The sequence below is a fragment of the Hemicordylus capensis genome, chromosome 3 (genome assembly GCF_027244095.1).
Source record: "Hemicordylus capensis ecotype Gifberg chromosome 3, rHemCap1.1.pri, whole genome shotgun sequence".
Lineage (NCBI taxonomy): Eukaryota > Metazoa > Chordata > Lepidosauria > Squamata > Cordylidae > Hemicordylus > Hemicordylus capensis.
The window spans coordinates 235,855,777-235,873,744 of NC_069659.1; the positions used below are offsets into that span (position 1 = coordinate 235,855,777).

At 43.5% G+C, this 17,968-nt stretch overlaps 1 protein-coding gene across 1 annotated transcript in view; it reads left to right on the forward strand.

Annotated features, from left to right (window-relative positions):
* The window catches only part of PPA1 (inorganic pyrophosphatase 1), a 31,890-nt gene extending 16,129 nt beyond the window's left edge, over window positions 1–15,761 (forward strand). Inside the window, exons 3-11 of the mRNA XM_053307901.1 lie at window positions 3,388–3,441; window positions 3,972–4,091; window positions 5,630–5,716; window positions 7,708–7,834; window positions 9,077–9,204; window positions 11,112–11,197; window positions 12,604–12,673; window positions 14,157–14,196; window positions 15,449–15,761. Coding sequence (XP_053163876.1) covers window positions 3,388–3,441; window positions 3,972–4,091; window positions 5,630–5,716; window positions 7,708–7,834; window positions 9,077–9,204; window positions 11,112–11,197; window positions 12,604–12,673; window positions 14,157–14,196; window positions 15,449–15,471 — 735 coding nt within the window. The 3' untranslated portion in view covers window positions 15,472–15,761. The remainder of the gene's footprint in view (window positions 1–3,387; window positions 3,442–3,971; window positions 4,092–5,629; window positions 5,717–7,707; window positions 7,835–9,076; window positions 9,205–11,111; window positions 11,198–12,603; window positions 12,674–14,156; window positions 14,197–15,448) is intronic.
* The last annotated feature ends 2,207 nt before the right edge of the window (window positions 15,762–17,968 follow it).

Here is a 17,968-nt window from a genome sequence, read left to right on the forward strand (position 1 = left end):
CATTTTAAAAGTGAATCTGGGCACAGGCCCCCTCAGATGCAGGGTACAAATGAGTGTAGTATACATTCATTGAACAGAACATACAAATACAGCTGGTGTCCTGTATGAATATAGACTTGAGGAAAGACTCAACTTGATATGCATGTTGGGAAGCAGCATTATCAGGAACAGGAAGATAATCCGCTGAAAAGTATCAAATAATGTAGCCCTCAAATATATGTGGACGGAGAGTTTTCTGTAGAGCTATGATGTCTGTGTCCTAAATAACAGATGTAAGTGTACATGGCAACAGCAGGTATCTAGAAATTCACTTCCATTACCATATTGTCAAATTTTAAAACTTTCTCTCAAATCGATGTTGATGGGGCAGAAACAGGCAGCTCTACAACTGCCAGATTGTTCTGGCAAACGGTGGTGCAGGATTAAACTGCTCAGGGTTAAGGTAGGAACTTTGTACATCCTAGAATCCAATGTATTAGCTCTGAGATTGATCACAAGGGTCCCCTTATGGCAGCAGAACAGCTTTGTGTGCGAGGGACCTCACCTGTTTAGGTTACATGCTGCTTGCTTATCTGTTTGACATGCCAGTCCAAAAGTTAATGGAGGAAAGTAAGCCCTTTATTATGCTACCATGGAGTGCTGATCGTCAGACTTCACTTCTCTCTATTTTTATTGCAGAGATGGCTTCCCTGGTTATTCTCCTGGCTTCCCTACAGATTCAGTAGCAGCAAAGTTGAGCAGTCCAGTTTAGGGCAAAAGGTTGCATTACTTAGTCTCGTCTCCTGGCTCACTCCTAATCCTGGTATTTTTAAAGTCTTGAGAGGATTGTAATGTGTCTTTCAGTCTGGGATTGGAGATGTGCTAAATTTGTCAGTACCGGAGCTGTTGCCCTCATTGTACTCTAAATGTATATGGCTTCTCTGTATTTTTCTTTAGTTAAAGGCTGTGCCATGCTCTGGGCAAGCAAAACTAACCACTTCTTTTTACTGACAGAAATGATCTGATCTCTTTTACATTCAGAAACTTCCCTTGCCTCAGAAAATACACAGTGTACCCTATGCCTTACTTGCAAAATTCAGTACTCATTCTGCATACAGATTTCTGCTACTGCTCTCAAACAGATTAAGCATCAATAAGAAGGGTGTTTTTTTTTGTCAAATAGTTCTTGTGACTTTAAAGCTACCTTAAATTGCCAGCTGGGTTGTGGAATCTTCAGTTTATGTAATTCTCGGAAATGCTGGTGTCCAGGATTGTTCAAAACTCATTTGAATAATGCCTGCATAATCTTAGACATAGTACTTTCTTTAAAAACAAAACCTTTCTCTTCTCCTGAAGGAAGAAGACATTGTCTTCCCCTGCAAAGTATGCCGTTGATCAAACTGAAGCCAGTTTACATTTGGAATGGTACTGGGGGGTGGGGGGAACTGTCCACACACCTGGCATCTCTATCCAGTTCTTGGAGATACTAGTTAGCTGTGTTTTAACATCTGTTTTGTTGTTGGGCTGAGAAAGCAGGAAGCCCCTCTGGCCTGTGTCTAGCCATTAAGGCTGTCCTGTGTTCAGAAATTCCAGAAAAGCTTGATACTATTGCCACCATGTTACAAGACAATCTGTGCCAAACAACTTGCCCATTCTGCACTAGATGCACATCTTCAAAAGGGTATTATCCTCTTCCTGCCCACACTGTGTTATGCTCTGTCCTTTTTAGGGGGAGTTCCTGTTCTAGGGCTGCACAGAAGTAGACCAAATGGTCTGCATTCTGTGTTCTTGTGGTAAATGGCTCCCTCTGTGACTCAGTATCTGCTCTGAATTGCAGATCAAGCTATAGCCTAACCTACTTCTCAGGGTTGTTGTGAGAAGAAACCCAAGTATGTAGAACACTGCTCTGGGCTCCTTGGAGGAAGAGCGGGATATAAATGCAAAAATAAATAAACAAAATAAGATTAGACCGGGCAGGGCAGAAGCATGGGACTTTGGGTGTGAGGAGAGAGAGCGATGAAGCTGGAGATGGTTTGCTTTGGGTGCTTAATTACTCTGACCCTGCCTGGATTATACTAAAATACATCTCTGGCTTTTTGTTTTTAAAAAGTAGGGTGGAATTTGCTGTCTTATCTGTGATGATATATTGATGGTATAAGTTCTACTGTGACCATGAAAATTATATCTACATATGAAAGCAAAATGCAATAGTAGTAAGATAATGCTCCTTCTGGACCTATGTGATTACAACTGGGTAATGGTCTCCTGTGTTATATAAAGTTCATCCTAACATACACTATTTTAAGTTCCCACCAACAGGATAGGGTGTGAGTTTGCTTAATAATCCTTAAGACTGGTTTTGACAAGAGTGTAAATGAGATGGAAAAGGACTCCCAAGGCCATCTGTTCCAGCCTCTGCTTAAAGACAGGATAATCTACTTGCCCCCATGTGTCAACTTATATCTTAGAATCATCATCATTTATTTATTTATTTATTTATTCAATTTCTACACCACCCCTCCGATTATAATTATCATCTATTATTGTCCTTGGAAGAATGACTTACTGGCCTGATTCAGACATTGCACAGAGCCTTGACTGAATCCTGGTTTTGCATGCTCTCCTCTTCCTTCCCACCCCCTGCTGCTCTTGTTCAAGGGAAGGCAGGCTTCAACTCTTGATCCTGGCTTGTTCCTAGCCAGGCTCTGTTGCAGTGGCTGAAGCTGGTGAACTTGATTAATTCTAGCCAGGGTTTTCAAATAAACCAGATCAAGGAAGAGAGCTGGTCTTGTGGTAGCAAGCATGAATTCTTCCCTATACTTAGCAAGGTCTACCCTGGATTGCATTTGAATGGGAGATATATGAGTACTGTTGATATTCCTCCATGGGGGATATAGCCACTCTGGGAAGAGCACATGCATGTTCCTGGCATCTCCAAGATAGGGCTGGGAAAGACTCTTGTCTGCAACCTTGGAGAAGCCATTGCCAGTCTGTATAGACAGTACTGAGCTAGATGAACCAATAGTCTGACACAGTATAAGACAGCTTCCTATGTTCCTATGAATGATTTATTTGGAAACTGTGGCTTAAATAAGCCAAGGCCACCTGGTTTGAACACTGAAATAGAATCTGGTTTGTTGTAAGCCAGGATCTGAAGACTCATTCTGTCTTTCCTTGTATGCAATGAGAGGGAGGATCATGTGCACCCAAGGTTAGGGTGCAAAACCTGATTTTAGTCCTGGTTCTGCATGATGTCTAAATTTGGCTGCTGAGTGCTTGAGTTAGTCTGATCAACGTCAAAATAGAGCCACCATCTGCTGTGCTTAAAAAACTGCATACATCTATGCAATTGCATACTCAGCTCTAGTTTACAGTGATGTCACTTCTCTGGTTTCTTATGTTTTTCAGAATGTGTTCAACATGGTAGTTGAAATACCTCGATGGACCAATGCTAAAATGGAGGTAACTTCTTGTTGAGACTAGGAATCTGGAGACTTGGTTTGACTGCCTCGCCTTAATATTTTTCGAAAGCATTTTGTCACATAAATGGCCACTCTGCTTCAGGATCTCAAATTTTGCATTGGCTGGCCAGTTAATAGTGGTCAGCTCACTTGGCAAATTTGTGCTAAGGCTGCAGACCTCAGCACGTGTACTTAAGATCAGGTCCCATTAAATTTGGGATTTACTTAAGAGCAAACATACTTGTGATCACAGTACAGAGCTGTAGTCCTATCCAATTAAAAATGGGGCAACTGATAATGAGATGGTAGCAGAACATGAAAGGATGGGTTGGAGGGGGAGTGAGAGAGAACAGTTTCAGTCAGCACAATTAAGATTGCTGCTAATTCTTCATAGTTACTTTCAGTCTGGCTGTCTTACTATGGGAATATGAATTCAGAAATCTGTAGGGAAAATGTCTTCCTAGAATTGGATAAATAAGCTTATTTGTACCATTTTCTGAATATTGAACTAAGTGGACTATTCTGTTTCAGATTGCAACCAAAGATCCTTTAAACCCAATTAAACAAGATGTGAAGAAAGGAAAACTACGATATGTTGCTAATGTATTCCCCCACAAGGGATATATCTGGAATTATGGTGCAATTCCACAGGTATCAAGATGTACTGTGCTTTTTTTTTTTTTTTAAAGGTCCTAGTAATTGCGCATATGTGTTAATTATGCTGCTCCTGGAAGTGTAAAGTTTCAGTGCAAACAAATTAACAAAGCGGAACAAACAAAAAAAGACCTCAAACACCTTAATGAGTGGAAACTTGTTCCCACTATGTTTCAGGAGAAAATCCCAGGAGAAAAGTGACTACTGCTCATATTGTAAACAAGGAAGCTGTCTGTAGTACAGCTGAAATAGAGGCTTTTTAGAATATGGGCTTACATAATATAAAGGTGGCTCTTCTAATTCACTTGAGCCTTCTATAAATCGGCACTGGCTGAGTTGAGGATTGAATTAATATTGACTGAAAACTCCAAACATGGCATTCTTTCTGCTCTCCAGGATATTACTGTGCATCCTTAAAAGATGAAATGGGAAAGCTATTGTCTGAGCTTTGTCACAGTTTAGATCAGTGGTTCCTAACCAGGGTTCCTCCAGATGTGGCTGAACTACAACTCCTGTTATTTCCAGCTACAGTTTATAGTGGGTGAGGGTGATGGGAGTTGTAGTTCAGCAGCATCTAGAGGGACCCTGGTTGGGAACCACTGGTATAGATTCATTGGGTTCTCTTTTAAAATTCAGATTCACAGGTGTCCTGCTTTTGTATACTCTTTCAATATTTTACTGGTTTCTGACTTTCCTGATTGAGCCTCTCTTATGGGGAAGGATCATGACAGAGGTGGCTGTTCAGCATTTCCTCATTGACTGGCATCATAATCATTGCTCTTACTTCCCACTTTTTATTGGACTTCCAAACCTGTTTTAACATCCTCTTCCCTTTGACCACAAAGCTATCTTGTACTTCTTCGTACATCTTGTGTGTGCTGGAGGGTTTCTTCTGATCACACTTCTCCTCTTCCAAGTTGGCAGACTTGTGATTCCTGCTGAATGCCAGTATGAGAGATGCAATTGTGTCAGATCTAAAATCTTCCACTACTTCTCTTGCCAGGTTTTTAATACTGTAACTTGGAAGGCCTGATGGGCGGCATTAAAGCCATCCTAAACAGCTTCTCTCTGGCAAGTGATAGCAGCATTGCCATATTTCTGTGTAAGATAACACTCCTAAATGTTCATACATGCAAGTCTCTTGGGCTTGTATCCAGGTGAACGTCTGTTGGTTTATGCAACAGAGCTGACGTGTCATTAAAATGTAATATATTAGTCCTAACATATTCTGTTGGACTCATATAGTACATATAGAAGAATTCAGCAGTTTGTATGCCGAGGAGGGGTGGCATCAACACTTGCCTGAAACAAATGCCATACATTTTTTAGAAAAAGCAGACCCTCAGGTACTTCCTCTGCCCCCTGCCCTTAGCCTGAAAAAGACAATTGTCTACCTCCTTGCTGGGTGATGGGCAATACAAAGTGCAATCTTGAGGCAGCTTATAAAATACTCTGTATGTGAGAGCCAAACACCATTGTGATCAGGCAGGATGTATATTATATAACAATATGGTGTGTGTTTGTTTTTTCTTAAGACATGGGAAGATCCAGGGCATAAAGATGAAAGCACTGGCTATTGTGGAGATAATGATCCAATTGATGTTTGTGAAATTGGAAACAAGGTAAGAAAGCATTCCTAAAGGTGGAGTGTGAGTGCGAGTGATCTGTTGCTGTTCGCCTGTATTCAGCATCACTGGTGCATACACCTGCATTTTCTGTGAAACCGGGCTTCTTGACTGGCTGCCACCATAAAGGCAAAATTAGACTTAAATGTCATAGTGGCTGATATGCAGACTAAATTACTCAATAGTACTGTTTGCTAATCACTCTGAAGGACTACTAAATTTCAGTAGGGCTTCCTCTGGTAAACTTTTGGTGTTAGCCAGAAAGTTCAAACTAATGGTTGGTAACCTCTTCTGCATAGTGGAAGTATACTAAGGAATTGGAGTTCTTATAGTTTGCAGATTTGTTTAGTATGATTAACAAACTTCAGAGGGGATAGCTGTTTTTCTGTAGCTGTGGGATACCTATTTTTCTGTAGCAAAAACAGCTGCTGTCATAAAGACTAAAATTTGTTGTGCCATAAGCTTTAATGGAATAGAGTTTGCTTTGTCAGTGCTTGAAGTGTTATCCTTAACTGGCAGGTACTGTGTACACTGGAATCACAAGGACAAAAGACTGTGCAATGTATAGGGTAGAATTTGCAGAAAGCATCTATATATTTAATTCTCCTGGGTGCACCTTGGAATGTGTGTCCCAGTGCCCAGCTGATTGGCTGGGCAGCGGAGGCACCTGATTGGCTGAGGCGCACCCAAGAGGATTGGTCGGCCTGGTGGCCAGAGGCGGTGTTCGGCCTGGCCCGGGAAGGCAAGCGGTGGCAGTGGGCCTGGCCAGCCACGGAGGCAAGCGGCGACGGAGGCCCATGAGCGGGGGGAAGAAAGTGGGGGGGGGCAGAAGTGGAGGTGGGGAGGAGAAGCGGCTGGGCCCGGCATGGGCTGACCGTGGTCAGGAAGCGGAGACTGGGGCAGAAAGGGGGTTGGGGGGAGAGGTAACCACTGGCCCCAAAGTGTACACAGATGGTCTGTGTGGGGTTGGCTCGTAGCACTTTAAACCTGGTAGATAATGACATGGTACTGTTAAAACAAGCACAATATGGTCCTAAACTGTATCTCCAAATCAGAAACACTTGAGTAGGCCCTCAAAAAATCTTGATATAAGGATGACAACTGGAGGTGTTACTTCCTCTTCAAAACTGCATCTCCATCAGTTGCATACTAATGCAGGTTGGGCACAGAATGATAGCTGGGCAGTTTGGGAATTGAATACTGATCCACCAGAGCAAATCCATTCATTCATTCAATTTCTATACCATCCCTCCAAAAATGGCTCTGGTTGGTTTACACAGTGAAATAACAAATAAATAAGATGGATCCCTGTCCCAAAGGGCTCACAGTCTAAAAAGAAACATAAGTAGACACCAGCAACAGTCACTGGAGGTACTGTGCTGGGGTTGGATTGGGCCCTATCTACTCTATTGTTGCTTGCATCGAGCTTGGGCAGAATTAGCATAGTTCTTTCATATTGCTGAGCAGTTACACAGACAGTGAGCTATATTGCCTTCAACTTTAGCTGTTGAGTTATTGAACAGTTTATTGTTGAAGCTATTCCAGGAGTGGGCATTAGGTAGCTTGGGAACTACTGGTAGCTCCCAGACTTATATGATGTCGTTCACCAGGCATTTGCACTTGCTTCTTCCTCTCTTCCCTTCTAGCCAGCAATGCAAATCTGGCTGGCAGAGTAGGGGCACTGACACACTACTTTTTTTTAAATCTGCATGATGCAGGTTACTTTCTCCCATTCATCTGTCTCCAGCTCCTCTCACAAAGCAGCTTTTCTTGCTTTTCTTTCTGTCCTCCTGCAAAATTCTCCTGCAATTCAGGGATTTTGGTGTTGATGTAAACCTTTGTACAAGCTGCCATTTTTGTGACTGGCTCCACCTCCCCAAGGTACGACATATTGTGCTAGTAGTTCCTAAGGCTTCCAGCAGGGTTGTTCTTTGTGTGGTTTTTTGCCAGAGTGTTAAGCCTGCTCATACTTGGATCTATTCAACTAGGTATGTGACAGAGGAGAAGTCATTCAAATAAAGGTTCTGGGTACCCTGGCACTGATTGATGAGGGTGAGACAGACTGGAAAATTATTGCAATAAATATTGAAGACCCAGAAGCTGCTAAGTATAATGGTAAGTATCTCAGAAGAGAGGAGGCATGTGCTTTTGTTTTGCTTTTTCCTCAAGCTGGAAAAAAATCTTTATATTGAATCTCCAGTGTGGGAGAGTGAAGGTGATGCAGAGTAGAACTGATGTGATGCTGGTCCTTTCATAACTGCATGTTTCCAAGTGTGTAGAATGCTGTTAATGAACCTTATAGCAAGGCAGTGCTGTTGCCACCAAACAGGGGTGTTGATGGAAATCTCACTCTTCCTGAACGAAATATTAATTGCTCTGCTCAAGGCTTCAGTTTACACACACACAAAGCGGCATCTGGTGGGCCACTGTGCGAAACAGGATGCTGGACTAGATGGGCCTTGGGCCTGATCCAGCAGGGCTGTTCTTATGTTCTTAAAGTTGGTAACATCCACATTATTGACTGGGTAGGATTTGGAATACTAGTGATGCTGTAGGCAGGGAAGATTTGCAGTGTTGGACCTCACTGCTCTGTGTTTGACCTTTCTTGCTTGCCAGAGCAAGAGCAAACATTTCACTGAGGCTTTCTTTCTTAGACCAGTTTACTTAGATCCAAGAAGTACTCTGCTCCCTTAATGAGAAGAGACAATCTCAAGCCTGCATTCTGAAACGTGGTCCAAGCTGCAGAAGCTTCCACATTCCCAGGTTATGCAAATAATGGAGAGGACTGCCAAGCACAGATGCCTACTCATAATAATGTAAACCGCCTTGAGCCATTTTTTGGAAGGGCAGTATAGAAAACAAATAAATAAATAGTACAGTACTCTTGGTGACACCTTTTTTATAAAAGGCTACTTCTGAATTTACTAGATGCGATTGCCTCTTGGCTTTCTATGCTTAGTTAACAAAATGTGTGTGACTGCTGTGTAGATCTTAAATTAGCATCTTAATAGTGTATGGACTGATCTCTGATGGGATTGTCCAGCTTACCTCTGCAACACAGTCCACTGCAGAAGAGAAGGAGAACCTAATGGTAGGCAAATTGTACACTCTCTGCCGTTCATGTGCAAATGATGGCTTCTATACTGCTGGGTTTTCTTAATGATGCTTCCCCCACAAAACCTCAGAATCTCTCTGCCACACTTAAAAGGGAGCCACCGAAGAGGAAACGGATGGGGGGGTGGGAGGCAGGTGGGAAAAGCCTGTGCTTGGACTTGGGGCACATGTGCTCCAGCTTGCAGTTAACACTGTGTTAATGTGACATAGTTAAGTTCTGAATATATGCTGTTTTGTTCTAAGATATTGATGATGTCAAGAGGCTTAAACCTGGATTCCTGGAAGCTACAGTGGATTGGTTCAGAAAATACAAAGTGCCCGATGGGAAGCCAGAAAATCAGTTTGCATTTAATGGAGAATTTAAAGACAAGGTATGTGTGTTCTCTTGCCTCATGACTGCCAATGTTTGAGTGGTGCCAACTACCCCTTTTTTATACTACTTGAAACGATATGCCCTGAAATTGAAAGCATAACTGATCTGTTTGTACCAGTTACTTGTTGCACAGTCACTGGCTGACATCCTGACTAAACTGAAATTGGGAGCAATTAAGCATGCCTAACTTGTCTTTAATTTCAGTGGGACTTCCTTGAGTAACTTTGTTCAGGATGTCAGCCACTTAAAATAAAATGGGGAGCCTTCACAGCTTTCATTTCGGACTTGTACCAGTCGCCTCCAGTTAGGGCTTCATTTCCTGCCTGGAAGAGAGTAATGTTAAATAGGTTCACATCTCCCCACCATTAGTGGGGAGGTTTACACAATGCAGTTAGTCTTGATAAATGTATACCAGACTCACTCCTGCTTCATTGTTGAACCCTGTCCCCTTGTGTTCTCTGAAAGCTGACTGTGCAAATACTCCTCCATACACCTCTGAATTGCATTTTTGGTGTTGCTGACCTTGCACAATCTAGTCTCAAGACTTCTCCTTCTCTTCCCTCCCCACTTGCCTAGGTCTGGCTTTCTTTTTGATTCGGGTTAGAATAAACCAAGATCAGTTCTGACATCTAAACTGACCCCATCTGCTTGTTCTAACCTATTTAGCTGAAATGCACTGTAATCTGTAGTTCACTTCAAGCTTTGGGTATGGATTTTAATTTATTTTGGCTAAGGACCAGTCCTCATTGGTTTCATGGGAACCCAGAGCTTTACCAGGAATCCAGATCTGCCACCACAGAAACTTGAATCAAGTGCAGATCGGTAATCTAGGATCTCAGCTGGCTGATGTGGGCTTGATTCAGGGTTTTGTGGCCGCAGATCTGGATTCCTGGTAAAACTCTGAGTCCTCCGCACAGGGATCCCAGATCTCTGCTTCCACTTGCATCTTGCCAGTTGTGAGAACATGCCCTAAGCAGGTTGGAATAAACCAGGATTGGTCAGCTTGGGCATCCCAGCCCACCTTAGTCTGTTCTAACCTAAATCAGAAGTGGATGCTGGCATGGGAGGGAGGAGCACATGCTCCCAATTAGGGACACTGTGTGGGACCATGCTTAACCATGTTTCCACATTGCACCTGAACCAGCTCATTGTCAAATGTATTGGTTTGTGTAGGAGTAAACATGAACTAGAGGAACAACTGGGGGCAAAGTCCCAGTCTCAAAGATTGGCCTTCAGTGCTGTGCTGGATCTGAAGGACACTTGTACATCATGCCACTTGCACACTGCCCCATATGCTCTCACTGATGAGCATCTCAGCTGTTCTCTGGCCTTCTAATCCCCTCTCATTAAGCGTGAATAGCAGCGGAAGCTGTGCAAGTCCTCTTCGCTTATGCACTTCACTTCACATGCACTTTACAAGGGAAAATGGCAATGAGCACTGGAGGTGCCTAAAAAGATTCTGCCAAAGCAGTTGATGCTGTACAAGAAGGGGGCAAAGAGTCCTTTTGCTTGTGTATTGGCTTATGCAGGAAGGAATCTCTGGGTAGAGCTGATGTTGCTGGCACTCCATCCCTTAAACACTTAAAAATATGGCCCTTGTTTAAAAACTGGTTGCCAGCCAGGAACATGTGCTATCAGTGCAGCAGCATTTGGGGGTGGGAGTGGAAATAAAACACCTTATACCCAAGCCAAACCAGATGAAACACATACATACAGAAAATAGGCAATAACTGGTGCCAAAGGGTTGGGGGAATAAATTCTAAAGGGATAGAATATGTCTTCATCAAGGTGTATAGCCTTGGTTTTCTTAAACTACTAGGCACATGGTCTGTTGCACAAGGTATAGTTGTGTCACAACTGTGGAGAAGATGCGTTGAACTCATTTTTCTTTGTACAAAATCTTAGGTTTTTGCCATTGATGTCATCAAAAGCACTCATGGTTATTGGAGAGCGTTAGTAATGAAGAAAACAGATGGCGGAGAAATCAACTGGTAGGCCATGTTGACTTTCAATACTGGTCTTTGAGATGGAAGCAAATGAGAGGGATACTGACCTTGGTCACATACATGTAACACAGCTACTATAGTTTCTATCAGCAGGTTTGCACAACAAGGAACCTGAGGCTGGCACTGCAGATGATCACATATCTCAGTTAGTTGGAAGTAACAGAGTTGAGCCAGAGCCACACCCTCTGGCCTCCCAGTGAGGCACTGGAGGCTCTCCCAGCCTGCCCTGTGCTACTTTGGCTCCAGTGGCAAAGGGTGCAAAAAACCATTGGCTCCAGTGGCAAAGGGCGCAGGCTCACCTGGAATGAACCAGAAGTTCATGAAGAGCAAAAATTCTGACATAACACACACCTGAGTTAAAGCCATACCTACTTTGTCAAGTCAACTTCAAATCTTGGTTACAGAAGTCTGTTTGTGGACCAGATGAACCCATTCTTCCTTGGCATGGGTTCAGCCAATACAGCGAGTTGGTTACCCACTTTGTCTGTAAATCCATTGTGTAAACCTGCCCCAGGTATTCAACATAGCACAGACATTTAGACTTGCCTTTGAATATTAACATAAGGGTATTTTCAAGGTTGCCATCTTCTTTATATATAATTCTCTTAAACATACCTGTTGATCCCATGCATGGCAGCTCTTGCAAATGGAAAATGGCGGGCCGGCCAGTGGGGAAAACATAATGCCGACACAACTGCAGCACTTCTGAGAACAGGCCAGGCTTTGCTGTGCCTCACTGGCAGGAGCACCCAAGGAGGGCAGCTGCTGAGAACAGCCCTTAGCACCAGCCTGTACTGCGCAACTGGCCTCCTGAGTGAGTGCTTCTGTCCTGGGCTGGCTGCTCTCAGAGGCTGGTGGAAACATAGCAATATACGGCAGCACACTTCACCAAAAGTTATGATGACCAATGCAGTTATTTTGTATTTACATTTTATATCCCGCTCTTCCTCCAAGGAGCCCGGAGCAGTGTACTACATACTTAGGTTTCTCCTCACAACAACCTTGTGAAGTAGGTTAGGCTGAGAGAGAAGTGACTGGCCCAGAGTCACCCAGCTAGTATCATGGATGAATGGGGATTTGAACTCAGGTCTCCCTGGTCCTAGTCCAGTACTCTAGCCACTACACCACGCTGGTTAGGGCCTGGGGGCAGTGACCTGAGAGGATCCTCCACCTGTGTGGCAAAAGCAACCGCTCACGGCCACAGAATAACAGGGAGCTTCCTTCCACTGACCCTCTTTCCTAAGACAGAGGAGGAGTCCCACACCCCCAGGCCAGCTAGGGAAGCCCATCACACCCTCCCATGGAGACCAGAAACTGGTGGCAGGGTCAGCTAGTATTGAATAATATGCTAGAGAACTTGGCTACTTTCATAATATAACTTTCTCTTCTAGCACAAATACAACTTTGACCGACAGTCCATCCTACTGCAGTCAAGCATCTGCTGAAGCTATTGTAAATGCGGTAAGCAGATCTGGTTGATTCTGATATCCCTGATATATTGGAGTACCATTTCTAATTAGCAGGGCTGTGTGTATTCCGTGACTTCACATAAACATAGAAAAACTACCAAATGTGTATTGGCTGCAGAATGAGCATTGTGAGCATTTCATATTTTTTTTAAATATAAAAAAAATCTAGCCCTTCATGGCTCTGAAGGTGAGTGTATCTGTCCATCTAGGAAATGTCTGGTGAAATTGCTGAAGTCAAAGGGGGCTCCAAGCTTCACCTGGCTTTGCAGTGGGCTTTCTGAGCTCCATGTAGCTCCTCACCCCTTCCTGTGACTAGCAGGAGCAGAATGAATAATAGAAATTTTGATCTGCATTACTGATACAGGTCATGGAGGATTCTTTTGAAGTGGGTGGGGGTAGAGGAGCACACAGCCCCATCTTGGCTCACTTAGCGTGGTGTGCACATACCTGGGTTCTCAATTACCCCCTTGTCCTCTCTCCGCCTGCCCCCACTGAGACTGTGCCTCACACTGCATGGGCACTGCCCCAAGAGAAAAGGAGCTGGAAGAATGTGGAAGTGGTACAACCTGTGCCTGTTGCTGTTTTTGTGTGGTGTGTTCTTTGAAACCATGTTCATGGATCTAGCAAGACTTCCTACAGAGGTTCATTCAGTTACTAGGGAAGGCTTATTTTCCTTCAGTCTTTCCAAGCTTTGTTTTAAACAGCCAGGAGCTGTTTGTGCTTTATGGTGGTCCACTTCTTGTATTGGCTGACAGTTCTGGGACAACCCAATGTGTCTCTCACCTTCTTCCTCTTCTCCATGTACATACGTGTGCACATGCCTGCTTTGATCTATCCATTCTTCATGTAAAAGCAAGTGTAAGCTGAATTGCCTTTTCCCTTAACCTAGAAGACACAGTCAGCAGTTGGGACATTTCTTAGGGCAGTGGGTTCGACTAAGTTAGGAAAATGAGGTTTTGGTCAGGAGCGGCATATTGCAAGTTAGTTGTAAGCAGAATTATAGTGCAACACTTCCAGAATAACTTTTCTTACTGTCATTTGACACAAAGTTTTTAGATGTTTGAACTTTAGATTAATTAAGCACCACCAACTCTGCAGTTGCATAGCATTCAAAAACATAGATAATTTCTAAATATTTTTGCAAACGCATGGGAATGGTTTCTCTTTACTACTGCGAATATTTGTATACCGCTCTTCAAGTACTCAAAGTGGTTTACATTTTAAAAATACATCAATAAGGTGGTCTCCTGTCCCCAAAGGGCTCACAGTCTAAAAAGGAATATAAGGCAGATACCAGCAACAGCCGCTGGAGGGATGCTGTGCTGACGTTGGATAGGGCCAATTGCTCTCCCCCTGCTAAATATCAGAGAATCACCACTCTAAAAGGAGTCTCTCTGTTCAGTTAGCAGGGATGACCTCAGTGAAGTTTCAGAGCTTGACAGTAATACTGTACTTTGATGCTTTCTTTACTTCAGATACCTGTCTGTGGGGATGCCAATCCAATACCAACTGAAGGTAAGCTTCCTTAATTCAGAATGAACTTGAGAAAAGTGTGTGTGTGTGTGCGTGCGCGTGTGCGCACCACGCGTGTGCTTGTACATGTTCAAGAGTGGTGATAGGAGGGAGGGCTGGCTACTGGCTGAAGGCGCCTCCAGGAAGACTGATACTTGAACCTAAACCCTGCAGTAAGAGTAGTAGCAGTTGGGTCAGCTGGTTGAGAGACTTGCTTGTGCTTCTGCCGTATCGGACATCCCAATGGAAACATCTCCCAGTGGCCCTCGTAGTGTTGAGGGATGTTTAAAGGATGCTTCCATTGGCTGGCTGGGAGGAGGGCAGGAGCTGCCATGCACACCTCATGAGAACTCCTCCTAGTGTCTTTCTCCCAGCTGGCAAACTGTCTTTGGTGCAGGGGCCTTGGGAGAAAATGTGCTGGCCAGTGAGGAGCTGGGGTGGGGGAGGCAGAGCTACTGCAGAGGTATTTGGCAGTTGGGGCAGCTCTTCTTTTCCCATCCCCATCAGCTAATGGGAGAAAGATCCAGTAGCAGCTCCTCTTCAGCCCCCACTTAGAGGGAGGAGGTGCCGCCCATTGCTCAACACTGCTAAGTGGAGGCAGACCCTGTACACTGTGGAAGCCCAATGCAGGGCTCTGCCCTACTACCTGGTGCCAGCATGTGAATGTGTGTCCTGTGGGGACAGATGAGAGTAATAAAACAACTGTCTCCCATCTTACTTCCTAATCGCTGCAGTCCTGATTTAAAACCAACTTCTGCATTACTACATCTCCATACTTCTGTGTGCAAGATGATCAGGCATAGATAACCATTCAACATGAAGACTCAGTTGTATGAAAGTGTCAACATGTAACCCTTTTGACAACATTTAGCATTGCTAAGTTAGTTTGAAAAACTGTCCTTGTCTTGACATCTAATTTATGGCCATGTTACTCAGGGGTGTTCTGTTGCTGTTCATGTTGTAGGAAGTTGCCTGTAAAACATCTGTGGGTAATGTACAAATGGACCAATGTTTAGGACATGCAAGGCAAAGCTCTGCCACTTGGTCATACAAATGGTTGTCTGCTCTCTAGCTTATAGTGGGTGGGGGTGGGATTAAATGGAAACTGGCCCTGAATAAACTGGCTTCTGCAAAGTCCTTGCAAATTGTTATAGTTGCTTGCAGTGCCTTTCAAGGAATCCTACTGAAGTATATTATGCTAACAGGTATTCTCTCTTTCTCTCTCCCCCCGCCCATACGTTGATGCCAAACCCAGTGGACAAATGGTTCTACTGCTAGAAAAAGTGACTTGAAGACAAACATAGTAGCTGCCGTGTCACCAGGAAACCACTTGTGCAGATGAAAACTGATAGCTTTGACATAAAGAACAAGCCTGTTTTAAAATAGTAAATAGCATTACAATACAGTGGATTTTGCATACATCAGTCTGACCAGTTCTTGTGTGAAATACCAGCTTGATAGTCTTCATATGTATATCAGGAGTTGCATTAACTGCTGCATAACCAGATAATGTGTAGATAAACACAAACTCGTTGCTTGCTGGAAACAAGAACTTTTGCTGAAACTCACTGGTGGTTTGTTTTTCTCATTGTTTTAAAATTCCAAATATCAGTTATTTAAGTACCATAATTGAAGATAGAGGAAACTTTAAATGCAGTATCTGCATGTAGGCCATATTTCTTGTGCAAGACTGCAACCTGACAAGTCAGCAGTGGTGACTTTGGTAGTAGAAGAGTGATAAAACTCTACAAAGCAAAGCCTGAGATCACAACTTTCTAGTAATCATAACAGGCTACAGTTGAAAAGGACTTTGGAGGTCTTGGAATCCAACCCCCTGCTCAGAGCAGGAAACTGCTATAGCATCCCTGACAGACGGCTATCTAGCCTCTGTTTAAAAAACAACAAACAACAACAAAAACCTCCAGTGACAAGCACACCACTGCATGAGGCAGGAAGTTCCACTGTCTTAACAGTTCTTATTAAGAAACTTCCTAATGTCCAGCTGAAACTGGCTTCCTTGCCCTTTCATTCCATTAGTTCTAATCCTACCCTCAGGAGCAAAACAAGCCTTCTGCTATGTGACAGCCCTTCATGCATCTGAAGATGGCTTTTGAGTCTCTTCTCCAGGTTAAATGTACCCACTCCAACATTGCCTCCTCAGACTTGGTCTCTAGGCCCTTCCTCTGAACCTGTTCCCATTATCAATGTCAAAGTGCAGGGCCCAGGATTGGACCTCCAGAGCAGACATTGGGGGATACAGTAGAGCTGCACCCCCATGCAAACAGACTGTTCTTGGGTTCGACCAGATTGGCTGCTGAGCAGCAAAGTATGTAGCAGGAGGGGGAGCAAACCTTGCTGCTTTCCCTGCCTCTTAAGTTCTCTTTGCCTCTGAAAAATATGGCCCTCAGGGTCAAGTGACTGAAACATTCTTCAATCTGAGAAGCTGCATTTGAGTGGTAGGACCATGATATAGAGCACATTCTGCTTCTCTCTGTGGATGTGCTTTGCCCGGAGTCCTTTTGAGTGATTTCCTCCTTTTTTTCTTTTTCTTTTTTTGCTGGGGTGGGGGGCAGCTAATTCAAAATGCTGGACTTAACCTCCTAGTTCCCTAAATCATTCACTGCAAACTTTATAGGCTAACAAGCTTATAGACTCTTTAAAAACAAAACTTCTACTAAAAGTATAGACCTTTTCTGTTTAAAAGACTTAATTTGACTGAAATAATACCCTTCTCCTCAGAGAAATGTTCTTTGTATCCTATTCTCAAAATGTCAGGATAGCAATATTATGATGTACTCCTTTTGCTATTCCTGTGCTACACTGGATACATTTCAGTATAGAAGTTGAGTCTGGAGATTAATAATTGAGCTATTCTCTTGGCTCGCAAGTGCTCATTATGAAGGAGAGTTGAGCCTTCATAGTAAAGAATGGTTATACTACTTTCTTTACAAATAATTATGTAGGAGTTAAAGGATTCAAGCAAGGTACATACATACTCTTTGCTTAGATGCTGCTCTGTACCATATTTCTTAATTCAGGATCCCTGATTTTTGCTATCTGGTCTGCTAGAGTCCATTATAGGGCTATTCAAGCTCAGACTAGTGGCATCTGCCCCACAACTTGTTGGAAGGAGTATGAGGAACTTGCCCCTTACTCCAGCATTTCTCAACCAGTGCTCTGGCATACAAGTGTGCTGTTGGACACTGGTGGCTATGCCATGCTTACATCAAGTTGGCTCTAAAAGTGTAGCATCTAAACTTCCCACATTTGGAGCAGACTCTCATTTCAGCAAGAAGGATGCCTCTCTCCTGGTAGAGCAGACATTGTCCCTTATACAAGTGTAGGGAGTTTAATTACCCTGTTTTTAGAGCTGACTCAGGGCAAGAATTAGTGAGTTCTACTGTGCTACTTGTGCCCAGCAGCAACACATGCTGCTGGGATGCAGCAGGAAGGAAGCAAAAATAAATATATAAAAAATTGTGTGGCAGCCTCACCACCACAAAGAAAGCCATGTGTTCGGGAGGGACAGTGTGCTTCATTCACCCCACCCATATAAGTGTGCCTTAGGTTGGGAAGAAACACTGCCTTACTCCAAAATATGCTATCTTTGACATGTGTATCAAGCAACATCAAACAGGATAACTCACTTCCGAGGTGCTGCCTCTGTACCCATTCCCTCATTTACAGGGCTTTTATGTTGGTTTGAAAGTCCAAGGCTAATGGATAGCTTCTTGGCTTTTAAAAATCACAAGCATAATGTAGCTACAAGTCCACT